Genomic DNA, 22,202 nt, shown 5'->3' on the forward strand with positions numbered 1-22,202 from the left:
AGTAAAAATTGGACACGGCTGATTGAAATTGAAAAGTTTAGGGGGTAAAAATTCAAAATTGAAAGTAGAGGGGGTGAAAATTTCACCCCCAAACCTCAGGGGGTAAACTGAAATTAATCCTAAAAAAAACATCTATTCTTGATTGAAGAAAAAAAATTGTTGTTTAAATCTAAGCATGAGTGTAATGAAAATTAAAAAAAAAAAATGAAAGAAAGCCAAAATATTTTTTTTTTTTTTTAAGAAAAAATCAAAATAATTTATAGTCATTAGATTTTGGAATGATAAGATAATCTTTTTCTTAAAAATTATATGACATAATTTGTAGTCTTATGCTTAATTAGAACAGAACCTTATGCTTAATTAGAACACGTTCTGTGTGTGTAGATACCTATATAAGTATATATAACCTATCCTTGAAGAGATGAATTAGATTATATATGGTGAACATGAAATCATATATATATGATATGTGTAATTGGAGGGCAGCAGTCTGCAGGTGGAGGGAAGCGGCGGTTTGAAGCAGTTTGTATTATTATATTTTGACTTACAGCTATTATCAGTGACCCTCGTTTGTTTGTGACTTGATACCTACTCACAGCTACTATTTTCATTCAAATCTCCTTCGTGACTTACTGGTACCAACCTAGGAAAGTTTGCTGACAGTTTATCTTCTCGGTTTCTGTGCTCTAAACTTTTAATTTCGGTGAATCGCGGTCGCTCGTTTCCGGCGAATGATTTTTCCTCTTGCTTTTTTTTTACTCTTGCTTTTACTCCCCATTTTGCAATCAAAATCAAATTCAGAGCACCATTCAAACCAGACCTCTAATGAATCCAAGTTTTGGGTTTTAGTACACGCTAAAGGCCCAACATCATGAATATAGGACAATTTGAGGCCCACTTCTAGGGTCGAACCAGCCCATTCACATTTCATGATCTGAGGCCCAATATCGTCATTTTCGTATGATTCCGAAAATTAGTTCAAATTTTCATACACACCCTGTTTGCCTCAAAATCGTCTCGGTCGAAATGAGGGCCGAGGGACCTATGGTTGAGTCGTCCTTCTGAAATTGCGCGGGCGTGCCAACTCGCTGCCTATTGGCCGAGCGAGGTTTTGATATGATTTGTGCTTGTATCTGACCGCTTTCAAGTGATTGTAGGCTGAGGAATGAACCCTCTCAGTCGTTGGGTTCTAATGCCTCTGTTGCAAGGACTTCGGTTAGGCGTCAATCCTGACCGGGATCTTCTATCACGTTCACTTCTTGGGTAAACTCAAACGTCCGGGTGACAAGCGAGAGATCTATCGGGTGAAGGTACTCGCAAATCACGGTGAAGACGAAGGTGAAGTGGACTCGGTTATCAAAGCGTTATGAGATGATGTGTGTGTGAACAGCGAATCGCATTGACCCAATCCGGACTGTGGTGCGCTAAAAGCAAGCGCATAATTTAACCCTGAGAATATCGTTAGTAGTATAAGCAAATATGAATCGTTCTATCCGGGGATTGAGGGTACACCTGTAATTGTGTAACAAATAAAGAAAAGTATTATTTACAAAAATAAAATAAAGAATAAATATATACAAGTGAATAAAAATAAGGGGGGGGGGGTTTTAAGAATTATAGAATTGAAAATTAAAATAAAGAAAATATAAAAACACATGTACAAGAATGAAACATAAGAAACAAAGATTAAACCCAAGTTTATCATTGAATTCGAATTAACCCTACATTGTTCTTCCAAGTCATGTGAAAGGAGTTGATCATGTGAAACATTCGAAAGCAAACGATTTCCCATATTTTACTTTTCAATGCTAATTAATCTAAGTGAAAGCACATAGACTAATCCTATCAAACATGTAATCAAGCCCTAGAAAGCTAGTCAATCATGACATGTTCAACGCATGAAACACATAGAAAGGCTATCAACTCAAGTGTACAACTTAGTATGAATAAGTTCACCTAATTGCAATCCTCTTCAATTGAATTCGATTTTTGTCCAAAACCTTTACTACTTTTGATTTAAGTTCATAACACAAAAAGTTGAATCATGTTCTTAAATCTAGCACCATTCATATCAAAACCCTAAGTGTTTCGAACCACATAAGATTAAAATACAAAAGATATCTATAAAGCAAATTCAATCGAACAATCACACATAAGCAACTTTGGAATCACAACATAAGAATCGAAATTCTTTATTCAATCATAAAATTTCAGAATATAAACCTTGTTCAAACATAAATGTCAACTAAAAACAATTCTCACGAAACTAAGCAAGATTACAAAGAAAGAGGTTGAATTACACCGTGAGATGGAGATGGGGATGAATGATGAAACGTTATGGATTCTTGAATCTCGAAAGCAAGCTTCAAGGTGGAGGATGGATGATGATGCTCACGGCTCCTTCTTCTTCTTCTTCTCCCTTGCTTGAAACGTTGAATGCACTAGAGGATGGAGAGAAAATGGAAAGGAAATGGAGAGACAAAGAAGATGAGATGGATGAAGGAAGATCTATTTTTGAGAGTGAGAGGAGAAGTGTATTTATAGCCCAAAAAATGATGAATGGAGGGTGGAGATGAACATAAATGAAGGGCTAGATATGTTAGACAAATTTGTTAAAAAAATCTTCCCACTTGTTTATCACTTGTTCAACTTGAATTGATTTTCCTCCTCAAGATTTTCCACTTGCTTACTTGAATTGATTTTCCTCCTCAAGATTTTCCACTTGCTTACTTGAATTGATTTTCCTCCTCAATATTTTCCACTTGCTTGCAACTTGCTTATCTTTTTCTCAATTAGGAATGATTTTCCTTTCCAAGTTTGACAAAGGTTGTTAGCAGATTTGGAGGTGAATTTCTGCCCTTTTATTTCTTCAATTATTTCTCCATCAAAACTTCATATTGGGCCTCCGATTTCTTCATATCAAATGTTCCTCTATGAGTGTAGATCATCCTGATCAATTTTCAGAGCTTCAATCCATGTGGTTGGGCCAGAAATTCTGCTGGACTCCTCACAGGTCTAGTTTTCCAGTTTTGCTTCTGCAGAAAATTGGACTGATTGTTTGAAGGCCTTCCACTTCTGTTTGGCCCTTGCACTATTCATAAGAAATGTTTCTTAGGATGTCTAGAATAGATTTGCAGAGTTTCAGCTCATTTCGAGTTCATTTGGTCAGGTGGCCGCTCCTTCTTCCTTGCTTGGCTCTGATTCTCCTAGCCGGAGTAAGAAAATATTCAAGGTTGACTTTTTAGTGCATTTTCATTCTTCTCCATCATTTCTAGGTAATTATGGACGTAACACTCATTTCTTCTTCATCTACTCTAATGTACCTAAAAATAGAAATTAAGTTAAAAATCGATTCGTTAAGGAATAACTAAGCAAAATGTGAGGAATTAACATTTAAAATATCACATTAAAATACGCGTATCAGACTGGCCGAAAGAGATCAATGAACGCGAATTTTACGTTATGAACTACTCTTAAGTGCGATAAGTAAAGTGCGTATAAAATAAATAAATAAACAAGAAAGTAAAGTGCTTGAATGAAAGTATTGAATTGAAACTAAGAAACTAGAAATGAAAACAAGTTGTAAAAGTTGAATCGAAGGCAAAGTACCTATGAGATAGTAAGAGAAAAGTTTGTGAGTAAAAGTTGTATATTGATTTGTTTGTGTGGTGCAAGACCCTTTACAATGAGTTACAAGGTGCTATATATACAAATCAGAAACCCTAGCTAACTTGTTCTCCAAGACGTGGAATTTAAGTAGGATTCCCCTTAAGTGGTGACAACTTATATTCGCTAAAGCATCAAAAACCATATTTTGTTCTCTGTATGTCCCAACAGTAGTTGTATTTGTCAAGAGCATAGAATAAACATAAACGCTTATGATTTCCAAGGTTGGGAGGAACGCGCCCCATGCGAGAGGAAAAAAGGAGGAATCCCGACGGTGTTCGTTTCTCTCCAGGCCGAGCGCTACCGGCGATCCCGCAGCTGCGTTCCAGCCTGGGAGAGGATGCTGGTGATGATTGGTGGAAGGCCCTTCGTGCAGAGATGTCGTCCAGAGGAGGAGGAGGGTGGGCTCTTGAGTTCGGGTTGGGCAGATCGTTCTCGATCTGTCCTTCTGGGTTCAGGGGTGACGACGGCTGAGGTATTGCTGCAGTTTGTTTCTTTCCGGCAGTGGGACTCGGCGTCATCGCATAGGCGGGCTGAATCGTGGTGGAGGTGGTCAAATCGGGGCAGAAAGATTCCCTGTAGGGACCTGTTTCTATCGTGCGTTTGGATCTGGGTGAGGTTGTCAACAGGATGTAGATTCTGTTTGCAACTTGGCATGGTGGAGTGGCGATGTCAGGCAACGGCGAGGCAGTGGGGTGATGACGGTGGTGGTTGTCGGCGGTGGGAATGGTTGTATGCAATGATTGGGTGTTGTTGGGGGAAGTGGAGTCTGGGCCGGGCCCCTGTCTTTGGGCTTTGGTGTTGTTTGGTTTTAATTAGGGTTTGTAGTTTGGTTTTGGTCAGGGTTTTTAGTTTGGTTTGTTTAGGTTTAATAAGTCCCTACTCTTTTGAGTTAGGGTTGGTTTCCTACTCTCTTGAGCTAGGAATTGGTCTAGGTGTTAAGCCATGTAAATGGTGTCATTCTCGAGGACGAGGGCGATTTTGTTCAACTCTGGTTTACTTTTGTTGTCGATTTGCTGATAAGCGATCCTTTACACGTGGTCTAGCACCTTCGGACACTGTGTTGAAGAGGACGCTGTCTTCTTCGTAGTTGATTACGAGGTTTTACTGGAATTTTGGGGTTTATATGCTCAACGTAGCCTTGGAAATAGGCGTTTGGTGGTTAGAGTTTGGGCCCTTTGGCCTAATGGTCTCTGTAACCGCGGTTTCTTGGGGTTTTGGTTCATGTCCCCCCAATGTAAGCTTTGTTGATTAATGGTTATTTTCTCTTCTCAAAAAAAAAAGAAAAAAAAAGTAGGATTCCCCTTCCTTTTAGGATTTATTTGTTTTGTAAAACTCTAACTTGGCTGATATCCGAAATCTTCACAATTAAAATCCTAGATTGACTCGAACTCCTTCGTTGTGAGGATTCTTCAGCCGATACTATTGCCTAGACTTGGCCGAACACCTTTAATTTTCATTTCGGCCCACATGCGTAACCACCTTTTTGAACCTGGACTAAACCAAACATATGGCCGCATGGTCCAACTCACTGATTTTCTTTAGGTCGTCTATTCCTAAAACCTCAAATCAAGCTGGGTGACCGATCGACACTTTTTCCTTGGTTGTGTGACTTCACAAACTATTTGTCTTGAATAGGTGCTAACTCAGTCCTGTTTCTTCTAGACATGGTCATACACGAGAGTAGCTAAATTCAGGTCCAAACACACCCCAAAAAACCGAACTCTGCCTTAAAGTTGCCAAAAGCTAACTGAGGTAGTTCAATGGGTGAGGTTAGGTGTTTTAGATCCCAAGGCCGCCATGGTGACAAAAAGATGTGATGTAGTGTACCAACGAGAGCTTGTATTCACTTCTTTGATGTTTAAGTTAGTGATGCAATGAGCTTTACTCCTCATTTATTTGGACTGTAGGGTCATCTGACCGATGTCCAGAAACTAGCACTACGAATTGAAGCCTTCAGCCTCACACGAAAGTGATTAGTAGATGCACAAGAGATGACAAATTGTCTTATATTGAACCGCCTCCTGTAAGACAATCCCCTATCTTCATTTATATGTAGGCAAATAACACATTATCTCTATTTTGAAGGCCAGAACTGTGTATATACACAATCGTTTTGTGCTTGTATTCTAACATCAATGGTTACGCGAGAAAGGAAAACTGGGTATTATTCACTAGTAGATTTTTTGCTCTTTGCTCAATTGATTAAGATTCTACACAATTATGACAATTCATCCCACATTAAGCCAATTAACTTGAATCTCTTTTTTTTTTTTTTTTTTGTCTGAATCTCTATTTGTTAATTTGTTAATACGCTAAATTGTGGTACTGATGAGAAGTCGAATGTCGCGGAGTTGGCTGCTGCACAAGTGCACAGACGGCTGCTAAGCACATTGAATAGTAGCAAACCTTGGAACGCGTGTATGGAGGCTAAGTGCACAGAGGTAGGGTTGAAATCACCTGTCCCTGAATTTCCTGTCCCAACCCTGTCACTTGGCTAAAATTTCGACATCTGGCCATTACCTCACACCACTTTAACACCGTTAAGTTCTATTATTTTCAGGAAAAAAAAAAAAACTGAACCTTCTTGTTTCTCTTTCTGGGTTGATCTTTTGTTCAGAACCCATTTGTTCTCTTCAGACTTGTGTTTTCCATGATGCAAGGGTCAGTTGTATGCTTCAACAAAAAACAACCAAGAACTCTGGATCAGATTACCCCCAATTTGGCTGTCTCCTCCTCCTCCCCCAGCTTCGTCTTCACCTCTGCCAACCCCATCGCCGCCGTCGCCACCACCTCCAGCTCCGGCTCTCTCCACGACTGTGACCATCAAAGCCACTTTGGACTCCGTCACGATTAATCAATCAGGTTCATTGTCAGATACCTGTAATCCAACAGTTTCATATTCCTATAGAAGCTCCAATTTGCCGAAGCCGAATCTGAATTCGACGGACGGTGCTGGAAGCTCCGACTAGGGTTGCACCGGCCCCACCCAGATGAAGCCTCACGATTTGTATTTTTCGGATTATGGGTGTGCTAGATATGGTGAGAAGAATTGAGATTTGTTTGTGTTTCTTTATTTTCCAGATGACTGAAATATGGAAACCTGGAACATTTTTCTTTTTCTTTTTTAATGTGGGTTAACAGAGTTAGAGTGTGTTAAGTTAGCAGATAGGTGGCAATCTATTATTGGAGGGACAGAATTGGGACAGGGGATTCAAGGATAGGTGATTTCCTCCCGTGTGCAGAGACGGTTGCTAAGAACATTGAACCCTTTGAAAACGTGTATGAATTCAATTCTTTCTAATTATTTGGAGGGTAGGTCTTACTAAGCGTCATACGCATTTCTAAAGTTGTGGATAGTGGATCAACTAATTTCTTAGATATGTAGAATAACCAATTATCCCAGGTTTGGACAAAAAGGCCTAGACCTCATCTCTAAGTCTAGCTCAAAGAGACCAAAAATTAAAAACTATAGGTGTTGTCCAACAGAGGCATTTGACCTATTATAGGTAATCACCGTATAAAATATTGTATGAGAATCTAAGTCTTAAGCTTAATTAAAACAAGTTCTGAGATGTGTCTAGACACCTATCCTTGAAGAATTGAAGAGATGAATTAGATTATGGTGATCATGAAATCATATATATATATATCATGAAATCATATATATATATATATATATATATATATAATTGGAGGGCAGCAGTCCGCAGGTGGAGGGAAGCGGCGGTTTGAAGCAGTCTGTATTTATATTTTGACTTACAGCTATTATCAGTGACCCTCGTTTGTTTTTGACTTGATTCCTACTCACAACTATTTCATCCAAATCTTCTTCTTGACTTGCTGGTACCAACATAGGAAAGTTTGTTCACAATTTAATTGTCTCTCGGTTAGTGTGCTCTAAATGGCAAGTTATGCACTAGCTCCCATGAATTCAAGCAAAGTTATGTATAAGAAGACACCTCGGGCTCTTTATGAACGTATATGTCTCTTCTGTAGCTATAAATAAACCGATGTATAGATGGATTTTGTTCATCATTTGGCACCCACAATGAAAATGATGGACTTTCTTCTACTGTTAATGTTGGCTTTCACTTTGATACTCACTTCAACTTCAGCTGCCAGCATTACTACAACCAACATTACGATTCTGCCGGGTTATTCCGGTGACCTTCCTTTTGCACTGGAATCCGGGTATGCTTTTTTCACTCGCTCTTACATTTGGTTTTTGAGGAGGCTCCCAGAACCTGTTTGATAAATGGCTGAGAGTTAAGTTATCATATGAATGGATTATAAAGTTTCTAGTGATGGAACCATGAGCCAAGGAGGTTTTGCATACAATGGGATTGAACTAGTTCTCCTTTTCTACCAATTACTTGTCATAAATTTAAATAACAACATGACTAGTGTTGTATAATGTATATTAGATGAAGCCATAAAGAGTTTTTTCATCTATTTTCATGGCTACTGTTGTTTTACTGATTGATGTTTTAAAGTTTTTCATCTTTTTACGTCGAATTCCTGACACCACTGTTTATATCTGTGCCTATGTTATGCTTGATAGATGGTATTGTATGCATGCGAGTTCTGATTATCTTTTGCACATAGATATATCGGTGTTGGTGACAATGAAGAAGTGCAGCTATTTTACGTTTTCGTTGAGTCTGAGAGAGCTCCTGCAGACGATCCTCTGTTGCTATGGTTCAATGGAGGCCCAGGTTGCTCTGGTCTTGCTGGATTCTTCTTTGAGAGTGGTATTTTCTCGGCCTTAATTTATTACATTAGTTTCTGAAAGCATGCAGTACTTAAAGCCTTTTCTTTTTCATTCTCCCAAAGAAATAGTCCTGGACAAGGCATTTAGAGTGGGTTGTGTCATCTTCTTTTGTATGTGTCATGCCCTCTCCTACTTGTACATTCACTAGATATCCCACCATAAATTCTTACATGGGTGACATAAAATCTCTGCTATTGTTAATTGAAGGCATATCTGTTATGCAGATATAATAACAGGATATGGTTGTCTGTGTAATGGTTTGGGTTGACTTCTGGAAACTGTGTCCCCAATTTGCTTGGTTTAGACCTATGCTGATTTTAAGTCATTTTCCAAAACCTGTCAAACTAATTACAGGACAAAAAATAGAGCACTCAGGCTAGGAATTTATTTTCATAAATGATTTGTCAGTGTTTTTGTGAACTGGTTTTTCAGTCGTTTTTGAATTTCACGTTTTTGATGCAACACTCATTAGGACTTAAGAAAATATCCTTGGTTTGGGCATTGGGATTTTCTTTGACTAGATACTTTGGACAGGTCCTGTAACTTTTAAGTTTGGAAATTACAATGGGAGCCTACCAGCAGTTCTGGACAATCCATTTCGATGGACAAAGGTATTGTATTGGAAAAGCTTGTCAATTTTATCTTATTTTAAGAAGTTTCCTTCATACATACCTCTCTGTTACATCGGGACGATTATGTGTTTTCAGGACGTCAGCATGATATACATAGATGCACCTGTTGGTGCTGGATTCTCCTACTCAAAAACTCAAAGCGGTTATGTTATGAATGACTATAAATATGTTGCACAAAGCTATGAATTTCTGCAGAAGGTATGCATATATGTTATAAAATCTATCTGTATGAAAACAAGTGTTATTTACGCTGTAGATTCAATGAGTAGTCTGCTTTGAATTTGACAGTTCTTGTTGTCATGCAGTGGCTGGAGGCACACCCTGCATATTTGGAAAATGTACTCTACATTGGTGGTGACTCCTTCTCTGGCATTATTGTGCCAATGATTGTTCAACAAATATTGGATGGTATGCTACTCTCAGTCTCAGCCAATAACTATTCTTCTTCCTTTCTTGCTTTGCATATATTTATTTTTTCAATCATAATAGTTTACGTTAATTTAATCACCAAATGATGGACCTTACTGAAATTGAAAAGAGTAGTAACTTATGGCTAGTCCTACTTCCTCATGATGTTGCAGGTAATGAAAATGGAACTTTGCCTCTAATGAATCTCAAGGTATGTGGATCTAACTACAGAAAATTGGATTAATTTAGATGGTATCGTCTTCCTTTAGTTTATCTGGAAACCAGTCATATATAGATTATTGTTTAAAGCATTGTAAATTCTAAGTTTTCGTAAATTGTTATCTATATTATGTTCTTGAACTCTTATTAGGGATATGTAATTGGGAACCCAGTCACGGATTCATTCATTGATGCAAATGCAAGAATTCCTTATGCCCATCGGCTAACTCTTATATCAGATCAACTGTATCGGGTAATATTTTCTTTACTTGTACCTTGTAGAATTTATTTGGAATGGCCAAAAATATTTTCTTTACCATGTTTTCCATGGCTATACATTATTTCAAGGCGGCGAAAACAAGTTGCAGTGGAGATTACGTAAACGTAGATTCAAGCAATGACGCATGCATTTCAGATATCGATGCTTTTGATGCAGTAAGAAATCATCTACTGGCTTGATCATCTAAATTTTTTATGATCGCTAAATTTCATAAGCATTGAGGATGAATGGACATGTCAATTTGCAGCTCATAAATGACGTAAATACCTTACACGTCTTGGAACCAGTGTGTAGTGAAGGCACTGCCCGAAGATATCTCAAAGATTTGTCCGAAGGTTTACTAAGTTCAGCAACTACTGGTCCTGCATATTGGTGTAGGGTAAGCCTCTTTCTGCTAGAGCATTCTTTTGTACAAACAGATATGTACAATGGTCCTCTCACTATAACTACTCATGCAATCAACAGGTGAGTAGGTGACTGTGAGAGGATGTTGTAAACACCCGTCTTTTCCCCATGCTGATTAAATTAACTTCTTCTGATATAAGCATGCACCTAATTGACCTTCTTTCAGAGTTATAATCATATGCTCGCCTACAATTGGGCAAACCACCAAAGTGTTCAAGATGCTCTTGGCGTCCGAAGGGTATGTTTAATGTGCAATCTATGTCATGATATCCTGTAGTAAAAATATAAGAAGAGAACATTTCCCTAAAACATTTTTCTGATGCCAATCAGGGCACAAAAAGATTTTGGCAATACTGTAATTCAACCCTGGCGTACACTCAAGAAGTCACTAGTGTTATTAGTCTTCATCAAAGTTTCACGGAGGTTGGCCTACGTGCTCTGATCTACAGGTACAGTACCACCTTATTACAACCCATTTTCTTCTCATATATGATCTCCTGCACACAATTGACGATTGTATATCATGAGAGGAAGTCATTTATGAGATATTCTAACAGAGGTCCTCCTTGCAAAGACAAAATGAGAAAAAGAAAAAAAGAGCCATGTTCATGGACTTCTTTTCAGAAGCAAACATGAGCAACATTACTAATCATGTAGCTTAAATTCTTAACATGTACAGTGGTGATCACGACATGACAATTCCTCACATTGCTACACAAAAATGGATAAACTTTCTCAATATGACTCTGAATGAGACCTGGAGGGCATGGTCAGTTGATAACCAAACTGCAGGGTAAGTTGGAAAACTCGCTGATTTCTTTACTTTTCCTTATATTTATTTATTTAGTTTTGTAAAATGAAGTTTGAAGCTAATGCAGGTACACAAAGAAGTTTGTAAATGAAGCTTTCAATTTGACGTTTGCGACTGTAAAGGCAAGCACCACATTTTACTTTGCTCTCCCTCTGGTAGGAAGCCACTTATAACAGCAACTAAATTTTTCGTGTTGTATACAGGGAGGAGGCCACATTGCTGCAGAGTACAAGGTCAAAGAATGCTCTGCAATGATTGATAGATGGATGGCTCAGTACCCTCTCTAATTCCATGTATTCACCCTCTTTAAAACGACCTAACATTCCAGGAAAGATATAAAGTTTTTTTTCCTGGTGAGAATGCAGTCTTTTTTAGTACAAGGAAAGTGACGGTAAAATAAAAACTGTTCTATTTAAATCTAATTGGCTGTTGAGGATCTCCAATAGACAGATGCAGATCTTAAAGCTCATTCTGCCTTGTGCTTAGAAGAGATCAAAAGCTTTAATATGTATAAACTACTTGGAAGTTAGAACAGAAAAAGGGAAAGAAGGCATTCTTAAGCAGTGAGACTCCCCCATGGCCATCCTGAACTGGTGTCTCGAGCGTGCAAACACACACCCACTCACTTTACTATGCCCATAAGGTCTTATTTATAGCACATAGCTATTCCAAAATTGAAACCAACCAAAAGTAAATTTGTGATGAGCAGCAAATCTAAACAAAATAGTTAGCTGTCGCTCTTGAGCACATTGTCAGCTGGTTTATATTTGACTTACAGCTACAACCGAGTTATTTGCAAATCGATTGGTAGAAGCATAACAATGTACCATACTAGAAGCATGACTTGTCAATGAAAATTAAGATTAGATAACATGTTCAACCCACTTTTTTTTTTTTTATTTATTAAAGGGATTTTGTCCATTTACCCAATTTCTAGGGATTTTTTTCCCACTTACCCCATTAAGTTTTTTTAATTCTCTCTTACCCAATACACTCTAAGGGAGTCTTCCCTAATACTTTTTTTTTTGTTTTTAATTTTTTTTTAATACCATTTTACCCTCACCCCCTTGTTACTTAGAGAGAGAGAGAGAAAAAAAATAGAAGAGAGATAAACCATGGGAGACTTCGTCGGAGCCCGTCACCGGCCGCCGGAATCCGGTCACCGGCCGCCGGATTCCGGCCAACGTTCACCGGATTCCGGCCAACTTTCGTCGGAATCCGGTCACCGGTCGCCGGATTTCGGTCACCTACTGCCGCCCACCGGAATTTGCTGAAAATCTCACCGGAAAGTTTTTTTGCCCCCAATAGACATCTATTGCCCCCTAGTAGATGGGCAATAAACCTCTATTGCCCCCCAATAGACGTCTATTGCCCCCCAATAGACGTCTATTACCCTCCAATAGACGACTATCAGCCATGTATTGCCCCCCAATAGACGACTATCAACCATGTATTGCCCCCCAATAGAAGCCTATTGCCCCCCAATAGGACTTTCAGTTGCCAAAATGGGAACTAATCTCCCTAAATTTAGACAAATAAAACTTTGATTACTGAAAAAAAACAAGGAGATTACATCAATTCAAAACGTCTATTGCGCCCCAATAGCCGTCTATTGCCCCCAATAGAACTTTCGATAGCCAAAATGAGAACTAATCTTCCTAAAATTAGATAAATAAAACTTTGATTAAGCAAAAAAACTAGTAGATTACATTAATTCAAATGTCTATTGCTCCCCAATAGATGTCTATTGGGGAGCAATAGAATATTATTTTTCCTGTTTTCTTTCCTTTCGGGCCTTCTGTTGCAAAACAGAAGTAGAACCATTTTGATTTGCCCCCAATACAACTTTTTTTCTTTTTTTTTTCCTTTCCTTCTCGGATTTCTTCCCACAGTTTACAAAAAAAAAAAAAAAATGCTCTGGGCACCCAAGACCAGAGCACCCTCAGGCGACAAACCTGCCGGCGTCGGACTTGGTGGGCACCCAATCATCTTTCTTCTCTGCCACAACCTGCGTCGAGCACTGGAGGATAATCGACGTTGATGATGTCAGTCGATCTTTGGCTGTTGAAGGCGAAACCATTTGAAACCGGAATCGGAATCTTCCGGTGAGAGATGTTGTGCTTCTGCCCGTGTTTCGACGACAACCACTAGTCCACCACCGGACTTCCGACGACGTGGACCGATCCTGCTCATCTCCTCGACCTAAATCCTGTTTCGACGCCGCGCCAGAGTTAGAGATCAGAGAGAGAGAAAGACCGGAGGTGGAGATCGGGGAAGAGAGACAGAAGAACGACGTCGTTGACAGAGGAAGAGTGTCGAACTCATAGAGAGAGCACCGAACTCCAGCTTGAACTCCGGACCCGACCCGGACTCGGACTCGAACTCCGGCTGCCGCTCTAGCATTAATCCAGTTCCTCTCCGACTCAGAAGCAAACGCCACAACCGGAGCTTCTTCGTAGTATGCAATCGACGTCGTCTTCCGCCCATGAAGGATCCGGTGAGTGGTGGATCCCTCTCCGATTCCTCGTCGTGCCGGACTTGATAACGACAGCCTGCAGCGCCATCGATGATGGAGTACTCACCGGAGCCTCCGTCGTGGAGCTCACCGGGCTCGGACGTATCGGGTTCGGAATCCGAGGGAGAGAGAGAGAGAGAGAGAGAGAGAGAGAGAGAGAGAGAGAGAGAGAGAGAGAGAGAGAGAGAGAGAGAGAGAGAGAGAGAGAGAGAGAGAGAGAGAGAGAGAGAGAGAGAGAGAGTTTTAGGAGAGCTGTGCTTATCGTGGAGACAGAGAGGAGAGGTAGTGCTGCTATTGTGTAATTTTTTAATTTTTAGTGGGTAAAATCGTCTTTTTAATCTGTTTTTGGGTTAGTGAGAACAGTTTTTTGTTGATGGTGTAAGTGGGCTAAAATTAGCCTATTTTGGGGCTGGTGGTCAAGGACCCTATATTAAATCTTGATCGAAATTTAGCATCAATGAAAATTGCAATAAATATCAACAAATATTTGTCCGCATTCAACAAAATCTCGTTTCAGAGATATCTTAGATATCAATTAAGTGTCAGTAAGATCAAATTATGAAAATGTCGAGAATTTCAATAATTTTGAAGAAATTCAAACTTTTATTTGGAGGGTTGAGGGCGTATTGGCTGCAACTCAGCCCAAAGTTAGCTATCTGTCCTTGTTAGGTCCGATTCCGCAAGTCTTAGAGCTGACCAATTGCTCGTCCCGAGACCCGAGTTGTTGACAAAGTAAATATTTTGGTTACAAATAAATGAGAATTATCAACATGGATTAATTCGATGCAATTTCTTAATTAAGTTTAAGTGTGATTGTTGTTCGTTGTGGTGGCCATTTTTTTTTTTTTGGCTTCGCTTTCTTGTTCGTTGGCAAATGAAAGCTGTGTGCAAGTTTGAGAATGCAAACCAGCAAATCTGGCATCTGTTAATTATTCACAGGTTTGTTTTAATTATGTCTTATTTGAAATTTGCATGTTGGACGTTCGGATCGATATATTTTACTGCATTCTACAGATCTAGTACACACCGACGGATGAGTTTTTAGTTGTGTGGCTTTTGACTTGCTGGTACCAAATTTTTGCCCGCTGTTGCCTGATACGGGATATGTACTACTATATACACGCCAAGAGCTTCAGGGACCATACATGTCAATCTGCAGCTCAAAGGTCCCTTTCAATCTGCGGCAAACATAATATACAAGCTATCTGCAGGTTTTAGCGTTTGATCAACCTGGTTGATCGCTATCTAGTCAGGGAATTGTACTTACAGGGTACAACCATGCCCACCATGACGAAATTGATGGGTATGCGACTACTTCTTGCATTTGTTTTCACTCTCATACTTGCTTCAACTTCTTCGGCCAATGTCACTACCACCACAATTACCACACTACCTGGTTACTCAGGCGACCTCCCTTTCTCTTTCGAAACTGGGTACGTAAGCTAGCTTCCACTAGCAAGCCTCATTTTTCCTATTTTTCATATACAGTAGTGCTGATGATATGAGTTCGTTTTGGTTGTGCGTGTATATGACATATAGGTACGTTGGTGTAGGTGACAATGAAGAAGTGCAGCTATTTTACTACTTTGTCGAGTCTCAGAGAACTCCAGCACAGGACCCTCTGCTGTTGTGGATCCCAGCAGGACCTGGTTGCTCTGGTCAGATTGTACTCTTCTTTGAGAGTGGTACTTTTCTCATCCTAGCTTGATCTCTTGTTCGTCGATCTTATCAAGGTTATCTTTGTACACCAACCAGATCTATGTCCACCCCCCACGCGCCCCACACACACACACGCACGCACGCACGCACGCATACATACTTTTCAGCTTCCTCTTGAATTATTAATATGATTTTTTGTTTGTATGGTAGTCAGTTTCGAGCTTAAGTTTGGCTTAACTAAGCTCATATTTAGAAAAACTTTGAAGAGGAAGAATGTGATTCTTTCAAGCAAACAAACACAGAGACACACGTACACATACATACTTTTGAGCTTCCAGGGCCGGTCCTGAGATTCTAACAGCCTGAGGCTAAAAATTAAAATGTGGCCTCCTATATATATATGTGTATAAATTTTTTTTTTGCGCCAAATAACAATATAAAATCATGTATTTTAAATAAAAGTAAATATGAAATTAATGTATTAAGAATCGATCTTGTTTGATGTGAGAAATTTTCTATGCATACACAATCAATATATAGGGTTTAATTGGGTTAGTTTTCCATATGGAGAAGAAAAGGAATAGTTATTCATATGAAAAAAAGAAAGGAAAGGTTTATATTGAAAAGGAAAAGGAAAAAAAAGGGCTGGGCCACGGGTCCAACAAAATTTTTGCCTTAAGTGATTTAAAAAAGAAAAAAGGTTAAAAAACTGAAAGAAATTGGGCCCCACTTAAGTCTCTTAATTGATTGAAAATTTTTTGAGAAGTGACTCAGGCGTGATTCGAACCTTGGTGAAGGTGAATGTGACCTATCTCTCCTTCCGCTAGAGCAACACACATTTTCTGGTTTATTAGAGCAAACAATACTATATATATTATCTATAACTTATATACAGAAACTCCGGAGGCCCCCGAGAGCAGGTGGCTTGAGGTGGCTGCCTCAGGTGGCAGCCCTCAGGGCCGGCCCTGAGCTTCCTCTTGGATTATCAGTATGGTATGCAGTTTCGAGCTTAACTTTTGACATGACTAAGCTCTCATTTAGAAAAATTTTGAAGAGAGAGAGAGCGTGATTCTTTCAAGCAAACATATACCAAACTCGAAAATGGCATAAAAAGAATTACTTGAAACTTTCATGATATCAACGCATATATTTAGAGAAGCGAATTTCGTTGCAGATGCAATAACAAACTTAGGCCATAATATATCTACTGGTGTAAATTGGACTAGTAGTGTCTCTACTGAAGCTTCTTCGGATTACTTTAGTTGCTTCAAATGATTTAATATTTATTAGTTATTTTATTTTCAAAAAAAAAAAAACTTTCATACACACGTACACATACATACTTTTGAAGAGGAAGAATGTGATTCTTTCAAGCAAACACACACAGAGACACACGTACACATACATACTTTTGAGCTGCCTCTTGGATTCTTAGTATGGTGTTTGTTTGTATGATATGCAGTTTCGAGTTTAACTTTTGACATGACTAATCACATTTAGAAAAACGTTGAAGAGAGAGAGCGTGATTCTTTCAAGCAAACATATACCAAACTCGAAAATGGCATAAAAAAAAAACAACTTGAAACTTTCATGATATGAATGCATATATTTGGAGAAGCGAATTTCGTTGCAGATGCAATATCAAACTTAGGCCATAATATATCTACTGATGTAAATTGAACCAGTAGTGTCTTTACTGAAGCTTCTCCGGATTAATTGTTTGACACTGTAAACTTTAGTTGCTTAAGAGGATTTAATATTTAATAGTTATTTTATTTTCAAAAAAAAAAAATTCATGATATTAACGTTTGAACGAAAAAGGAAGACTTGTGCCTAATTTGTCTCATAAAAACCGTCAGCGGGTCACGAGCTTCAATAATTGAGTTCTATGGAGCCAAAGCTATAGCCCTATCTTCACTGAGAATCTATATTGTTTCATATAATTATTGTTTTCTAGCTTATCTAAATTATGGAATTGTGTTGAAATTGACTTGACATATAATCAATATATTGCATAGGTCCACTACTTTTCGATTATGGTGAATACGATGGGAGCCTACCAACACTTCACGACAACCCTTTCACATGGACAGAGGTACCTATTAAATATAATATATTGTTTTATAAGTCTGATATGGATTATGTCATATCAACTGTGACATGAAATAATTTTCAAGTGATACATAAAAAAGATTGTCAGTAATAAAGAATATATGCAAGTATATACAATTTCGAATTAATGATGTTATTTCTTTTTAGAGCCTCAACCTCATATACGTGGATGCACCTGTTGGTGCTGGATACTCCTACTCAACAACCCAAAGTGGTTATGTAATGGACGACTATAAACATGTGGCACAACTATATGAATTTCTGCAGAAGGTTAGTTACATTTGGAATCTCTGAAATTTGGTAGCTAAACCCTAAATGCATATCACATATGAACTAGTTGATGTGACAATTGAACATTGAATGATGCTAGTAGACCAGTGGCTAACTGCCCCATCAAATCATGTCATGTTGTCTAAAACTAGTTCGATCAGATAACATTATTCTTTTGAGACCTGCACAAATTTGTCCGTTTTGAATTTGATAGTTTTGTGGTTATGCAGTGGTTAGATGCACACCCTACGTACCTGAAAAACATACTCTACATTGGTGGTGACTCCTACTCTGGAATGCCTGTTCCCATGCTTGCACAAACAATAGTCAATGGTACACATTTATAAATTTTCCTCTTTTTATGTCGAAAATAAACTTTCTTGAAAGTAAGATTTGTTGCTTCCCCCATATTCTAAATAAGTAAATATCATGCATAACCTTTAAAATCTATAAGTCCTTGCAGATATTACTAAATGATGCAATTGTACGCTTTAAATCCTAAATTAGCAAGATCATCAACCACTATGTTAACACTACAAACTTGCAAGTGCTTGAGAAGAAACAAGAACTCTACTTTTTCCTTGATGCTTTTCTTTTCATCTTATGGTTTTTACTTCCCCTTGATCATCGATGTATTGCAGGTAATGAAAATGGAAGTATCCCCATGATGAATTTCAGAGTAAGTGAATCTCAACATAAAAGCTACATTACTAATTTAGTGGCTTTCCTCTTAATTGCTCTAGCATTATAGTTTCTGACTTTCTGCATGTGGGCGATTCTTTCAACTTTAATCAGGGATATGTGATTGGGAACCCAGTAACTGATACAGCAGTCGATGGTAATGCACAAATTCCTATTGCTCACCGGCTGTCTCTTATATCAGATCAACTATATAAGGTAAATAAATCCCTCCCTGACATGCATAAGTACTTAATGGCGAATTCTACGATATATATTGGCATATGATATACATAATTACCATTTTAAAGACTTAATTACTCAAACGAAAACTTATTTTACTCTAATGAGGATCTTATTACTTTAACGAGAATTTTTTTCCTAATTACCACATAAGTTGTCGAAGTGGGTAACATAAATCCTCAAATTGGTAAATATTAGATGAAATAGGATAAGTATGAGAAATGTTAAGATACTATAGTCTTACCCACACTTAAGAACCTAGCTAGTATAGTTTAATTGGCTCTGTATACTACTAAGAGGCTGTTTAACGGAGTCGATCAGACACTGACCGATAAGACACTATAGCCTCGAGAGAAGAAGTTGGTTCTACATGCTCAAAGTATTGCTTAATTAATGATCTAACATCTTAAAATTCATATGTTATATATAAGGACTTGCTTCTAATTGAGATTGTCATTTCCATACTTTGCAGTCACTTAAAACAAGTTGCCACGGCGAATATGTAACTGTAAATTCCAGCAATCATGCATGCATTGCAGATCTTGATGCCTTTGATGCAGTAAGAGGACGTACTTCATATTATTCACTTCATTCCTTAAACTGAAATTATTGTGGTTACTGAGTTTTATTATGTGTTCAAATTTGCAGCTAACTAGTGACATAAATACATTACATGTCTTGGAACCATTATGTAGTAATGGTTTACCTACACAAAAGGAAATGGTTTTGACCCGGAGATATCTCAAGGAAACATCTAGCGGTTTACAAAGATCACGACCTAACGGCCCAGCACTTTGGTGTCGGGTAAGCATCTCTGTTTCTCTCGATATTTAAACAAATGTATACAATGTTCCTCTCATAACCACTAACTGCGCAACCAATTTTTTATCTTCTTCAAGAGTTATCGTAGCATGCTCAACACCGTTTGGGCTAACAACAAAGGTGTTCAAGATGCTCTTGGTGTCCGAAGGGTATGTTTGTTCATTGTCTAATATGCAATTTACGAGTCATTATCAACATAGCACTCACTGGACTGAATCATTTTTTCCCTACTTTGTGAACCAGGGCACGAAAAGGCTTTGGCAACACTGTAATACGACATTGGACTACACCGAAGATGTCACCAGCGTAATCATTTATCACCAAAGTCTTTCAAAAATGGCTGATCTACGTGTTCTGATATACAGGTATAATTCGAAACAACCACACACACAATTTTTTATGGTCGACTTTGAACTATCAGATATGAGAAACATTGCTAAGTAGGACAGTGTATTCCTATACAGCGGTGATCATGACATGCAAGTTCCTCATATTGGTACACAAAGATGGATAAGCACACTGAATTTGACTGAGGATGAATCCTGGAGGACATGGTCAGTTGATGGCCAAACTGCAGGGTGAGTTAATTTTCAAAGTTTCCTCGTACTTTTATTTTATTTTAACTGATATATCTAACTCTCCGATGAGCTAAAGCTGCTCTCTTTTCATTTTCGTCTACCTGGAATTAGTTCTCACAGCAATAAACAAATTTTCAATGCAGATACACGAAGAAGTTGATCAATGAATATATCACTTTGACATATGCGACTGTAAAGGCAAGTATAATCTGAATCAATATGATGTGACATAAAAGAACATAGTCCAATCGGAAAAATCCAACTCTTTTGGTAACGAGTGCAGAGACCTAAAATAAAAAATATTGCGTAAACCTTTTGATTTTATTCTCCAACAGATGATAAATTTTTGTGTTGTGTGCAGGGAGGAGGCCACATTGCTGCAGAGACAAAGGTCAAGGAATGCGCTGCCATGGTTAATAGATGGATGGCTTACTTCCCTCTCTAATTATTATGTCTTGAAGTATGAGAACGAAAATAATAACCACAATTTACCTTCTCTTATTTTCATCTTCTCCATCTCAACAACAATCAGCAATCAGCCTAAAGTAATTAAAAAATAAATAATATGTTATGAATCAGGTGTTGAAGAATGTTGAATATTAGTGTGGTTTGTCAAACTAGGATTAGTTCTATAGTTGTAATAGTAGAGATTTCCTACTCCAAATTAGAATAGGAATCATTGTGCTCTAAGGAATTGTACCTTTGTAATCCCTATATATAGGGCTCATATTATCAATAAATACAGACATAATTCTCTCATCAATCTCTCTTGCATCCTAGTATCCTAAAACACGTTATCAGCACGAGCCCTAACCACAAATAGTCAAAATCTTAAATCCGAATACAAAACCTTGAGACCTTTTCAGCCCCCGCCACACACCTTGAAGCTCTCAACACTAGGAGTCCAGAACCGGCAGCAGAACCACCAGAACTGGCCGAAAATACACCGAACCGGCCACCGGAAGCTAAAAATCATCTGCAGCAAACTTTCCACCGGTTCACCAACTTCCAGACCTTAGATTGCCGCCAAATTTTGCTAGCAGTAACGTGTCGATCTCAGGATTTAGGAACCCGAATCAAATTCTCTAGAACTGGTCTAGAAGCCCCCGAACCGACCGCTATAGCCACTGCACCTCCTCCAGAAAACCGGCATAAACTATTTTGGCCAGTTTTTCCTATTTCGGCCAGCTCCGAAGCCTCCAGCCAAGCTTAGCAGCTCCGGTCATCTTCTATTGCAAGTATCTGAATCAAGGTTTCAAGCTCCAAATCAACAAGTAAGTGTTTATATTAAAGTTCTCGCTTTCCGTACTTTAATTCCTTCTTTTTCTTCGGGGACTTGTAACCTCCCTTCTTCTTCATCTCACCTTTCTGTAACGTGGGTTCAATTCTCAAAGCAGAACCGTGGGGAGTTCACTCTATATACAAACTAAGAGTGTCCGTAAACCACGGACTAAGTGCGTTCGTGAGCATCGAAATATTACGAACTAAGAGCGTTCGTAAGCTACGGACTAAAAGCGTTCGTAAACATCAAAATTTGACTATTTAAACGTCATTGTTTAGTTCTAAATCCAAACTCTGGAAACTATTGTCAACAAAGACATTGGTTATAACTTTTTCGCAACTAGGTTCATCCACTTAAGTGTGATGTCTAGGAAATTAGTTGAGATAAGTGGTACTTAAGCGAGGTTTGCTCCACCGACATCTCCTCTTACTTTTCTGGTCATGCTTAATTGGAGTTACCGAAACGATTGAGTAATTACTACTTGTCTAAAGCTTAATTTCGATTAAAATTCTGAATTATGGTTATGTCCAAGAGACATCATTGGGGGACACTCCAATGTCAGAACCAATTCCAGAGAATAGAGAGATCTCCATGAATTACACTAGTATACATGAGACGTTGAATAGAGACGCTACTACTATTGATGATGCCTTTGCATATTTTGTTGCAAAAGGAATGATAGAGTATGATGATATCGAACATCGCTCAGTTGAAGAATGTGAACGAATAGCAGATTGACCAAAATAGAAAGATGCGATCTAGGCTGAATTAGATTCATTAGCAAAGAGACAGGTATTTGGGCCAGTAACATAGACACCCCCAAGTGTAAAGCTTGTTGGCCATAAATG

General features: G+C 38.5%; 2 protein-coding genes across 2 annotated transcripts; both read left to right on the top strand.

Annotated features, from left to right (window-relative positions):
- The first annotated feature begins 7,366 nt into the window (after nucleotides 1–7,366).
- LOC112197918 (serine carboxypeptidase-like 13) lies at nucleotides 7,367–11,762 on the top strand. The gene is made up of 14 exons (XM_024338884.2): nucleotides 7,367–7,860; nucleotides 8,275–8,420; nucleotides 8,975–9,051; nucleotides 9,148–9,270; nucleotides 9,378–9,480; nucleotides 9,654–9,691; nucleotides 9,851–9,952; nucleotides 10,048–10,134; nucleotides 10,227–10,358; nucleotides 10,551–10,622; nucleotides 10,715–10,833; nucleotides 11,064–11,177; nucleotides 11,263–11,317; nucleotides 11,399–11,762. Exons 1-14 carry the CDS (start codon nucleotides 7,688–7,690, stop codon nucleotides 11,480–11,482), a joined length of 1,425 nt encoding a protein of 474 aa, XP_024194652.1. The 5' UTR covers nucleotides 7,367–7,687; the 3' UTR covers nucleotides 11,483–11,762.
- Nucleotides 11,763–14,788: 3,026 nt separating this feature from the next.
- On the top strand, nucleotides 14,789–20,835 carry LOC112197917 (serine carboxypeptidase-like 13). Its single transcript, XM_024338883.2, has 14 exons — nucleotides 14,789–15,143; nucleotides 15,250–15,395; nucleotides 17,388–17,464; nucleotides 17,629–17,751; nucleotides 17,982–18,084; nucleotides 18,393–18,430; nucleotides 18,547–18,648; nucleotides 19,145–19,231; nucleotides 19,321–19,476; nucleotides 19,572–19,643; nucleotides 19,738–19,859; nucleotides 19,959–20,072; nucleotides 20,216–20,270; nucleotides 20,434–20,835. The coding sequence occupies exons 1-14, from the start codon at nucleotides 14,989–14,991 to the stop codon at nucleotides 20,515–20,517; spliced, it is 1,434 nt and encodes a 477-aa protein (XP_024194651.1). The 5' UTR covers nucleotides 14,789–14,988; the 3' UTR covers nucleotides 20,518–20,835.
- Nucleotides 20,836–22,202: the final 1,367 nt, after the last annotated feature.

The sequence above is a fragment of the Rosa chinensis genome, chromosome 4 (assembly GCF_002994745.2).
Source record: "Rosa chinensis cultivar Old Blush chromosome 4, RchiOBHm-V2, whole genome shotgun sequence".
Taxonomy (NCBI): Eukaryota; Viridiplantae; Streptophyta; class Magnoliopsida; order Rosales; family Rosaceae; genus Rosa; species Rosa chinensis.

What these genes read in the sequence shown, in the direction of transcription:
- LOC112197918 (XM_024338884.2), top strand. Translation starts at nt 7,688, where the DNA reads ATGGATTTTGTTCATCATTTGGCACCCACAATGAAAATGATGGACTTT. An exon ending in CCTTTTGCACTGGAATCCGG is followed by an intron (nt 7,861 to 8,274) that starts GTATGCTTTTTT and finishes TTTTGCACATAG; the next exon opens with ATATATCGGTGTTGGTGACA. An exon ending in TGTTCAACAAATATTGGATG is followed by an intron (nt 9,481 to 9,653) that starts GTATGCTACTCT and finishes ATGATGTTGCAG; the next exon opens with GTAATGAAAATGGAACTTTG.
- LOC112197917 (XM_024338883.2), top strand. Translation starts at nt 14,989, where the DNA reads ATGCCCACCATGACGAAATTGATGGGTATGCGACTACTTCTTGCATTT. An exon ending in TATCAGATCAACTATATAAG is followed by an intron (nt 18,649 to 19,144) that starts GTAAATAAATCC and finishes CATACTTTGCAG; the next exon opens with TCACTTAAAACAAGTTGCCA. An exon ending in CTACGTGTTCTGATATACAG is followed by an intron (nt 19,860 to 19,958) that starts GTATAATTCGAA and finishes ATTCCTATACAG; the next exon opens with CGGTGATCATGACATGCAAG.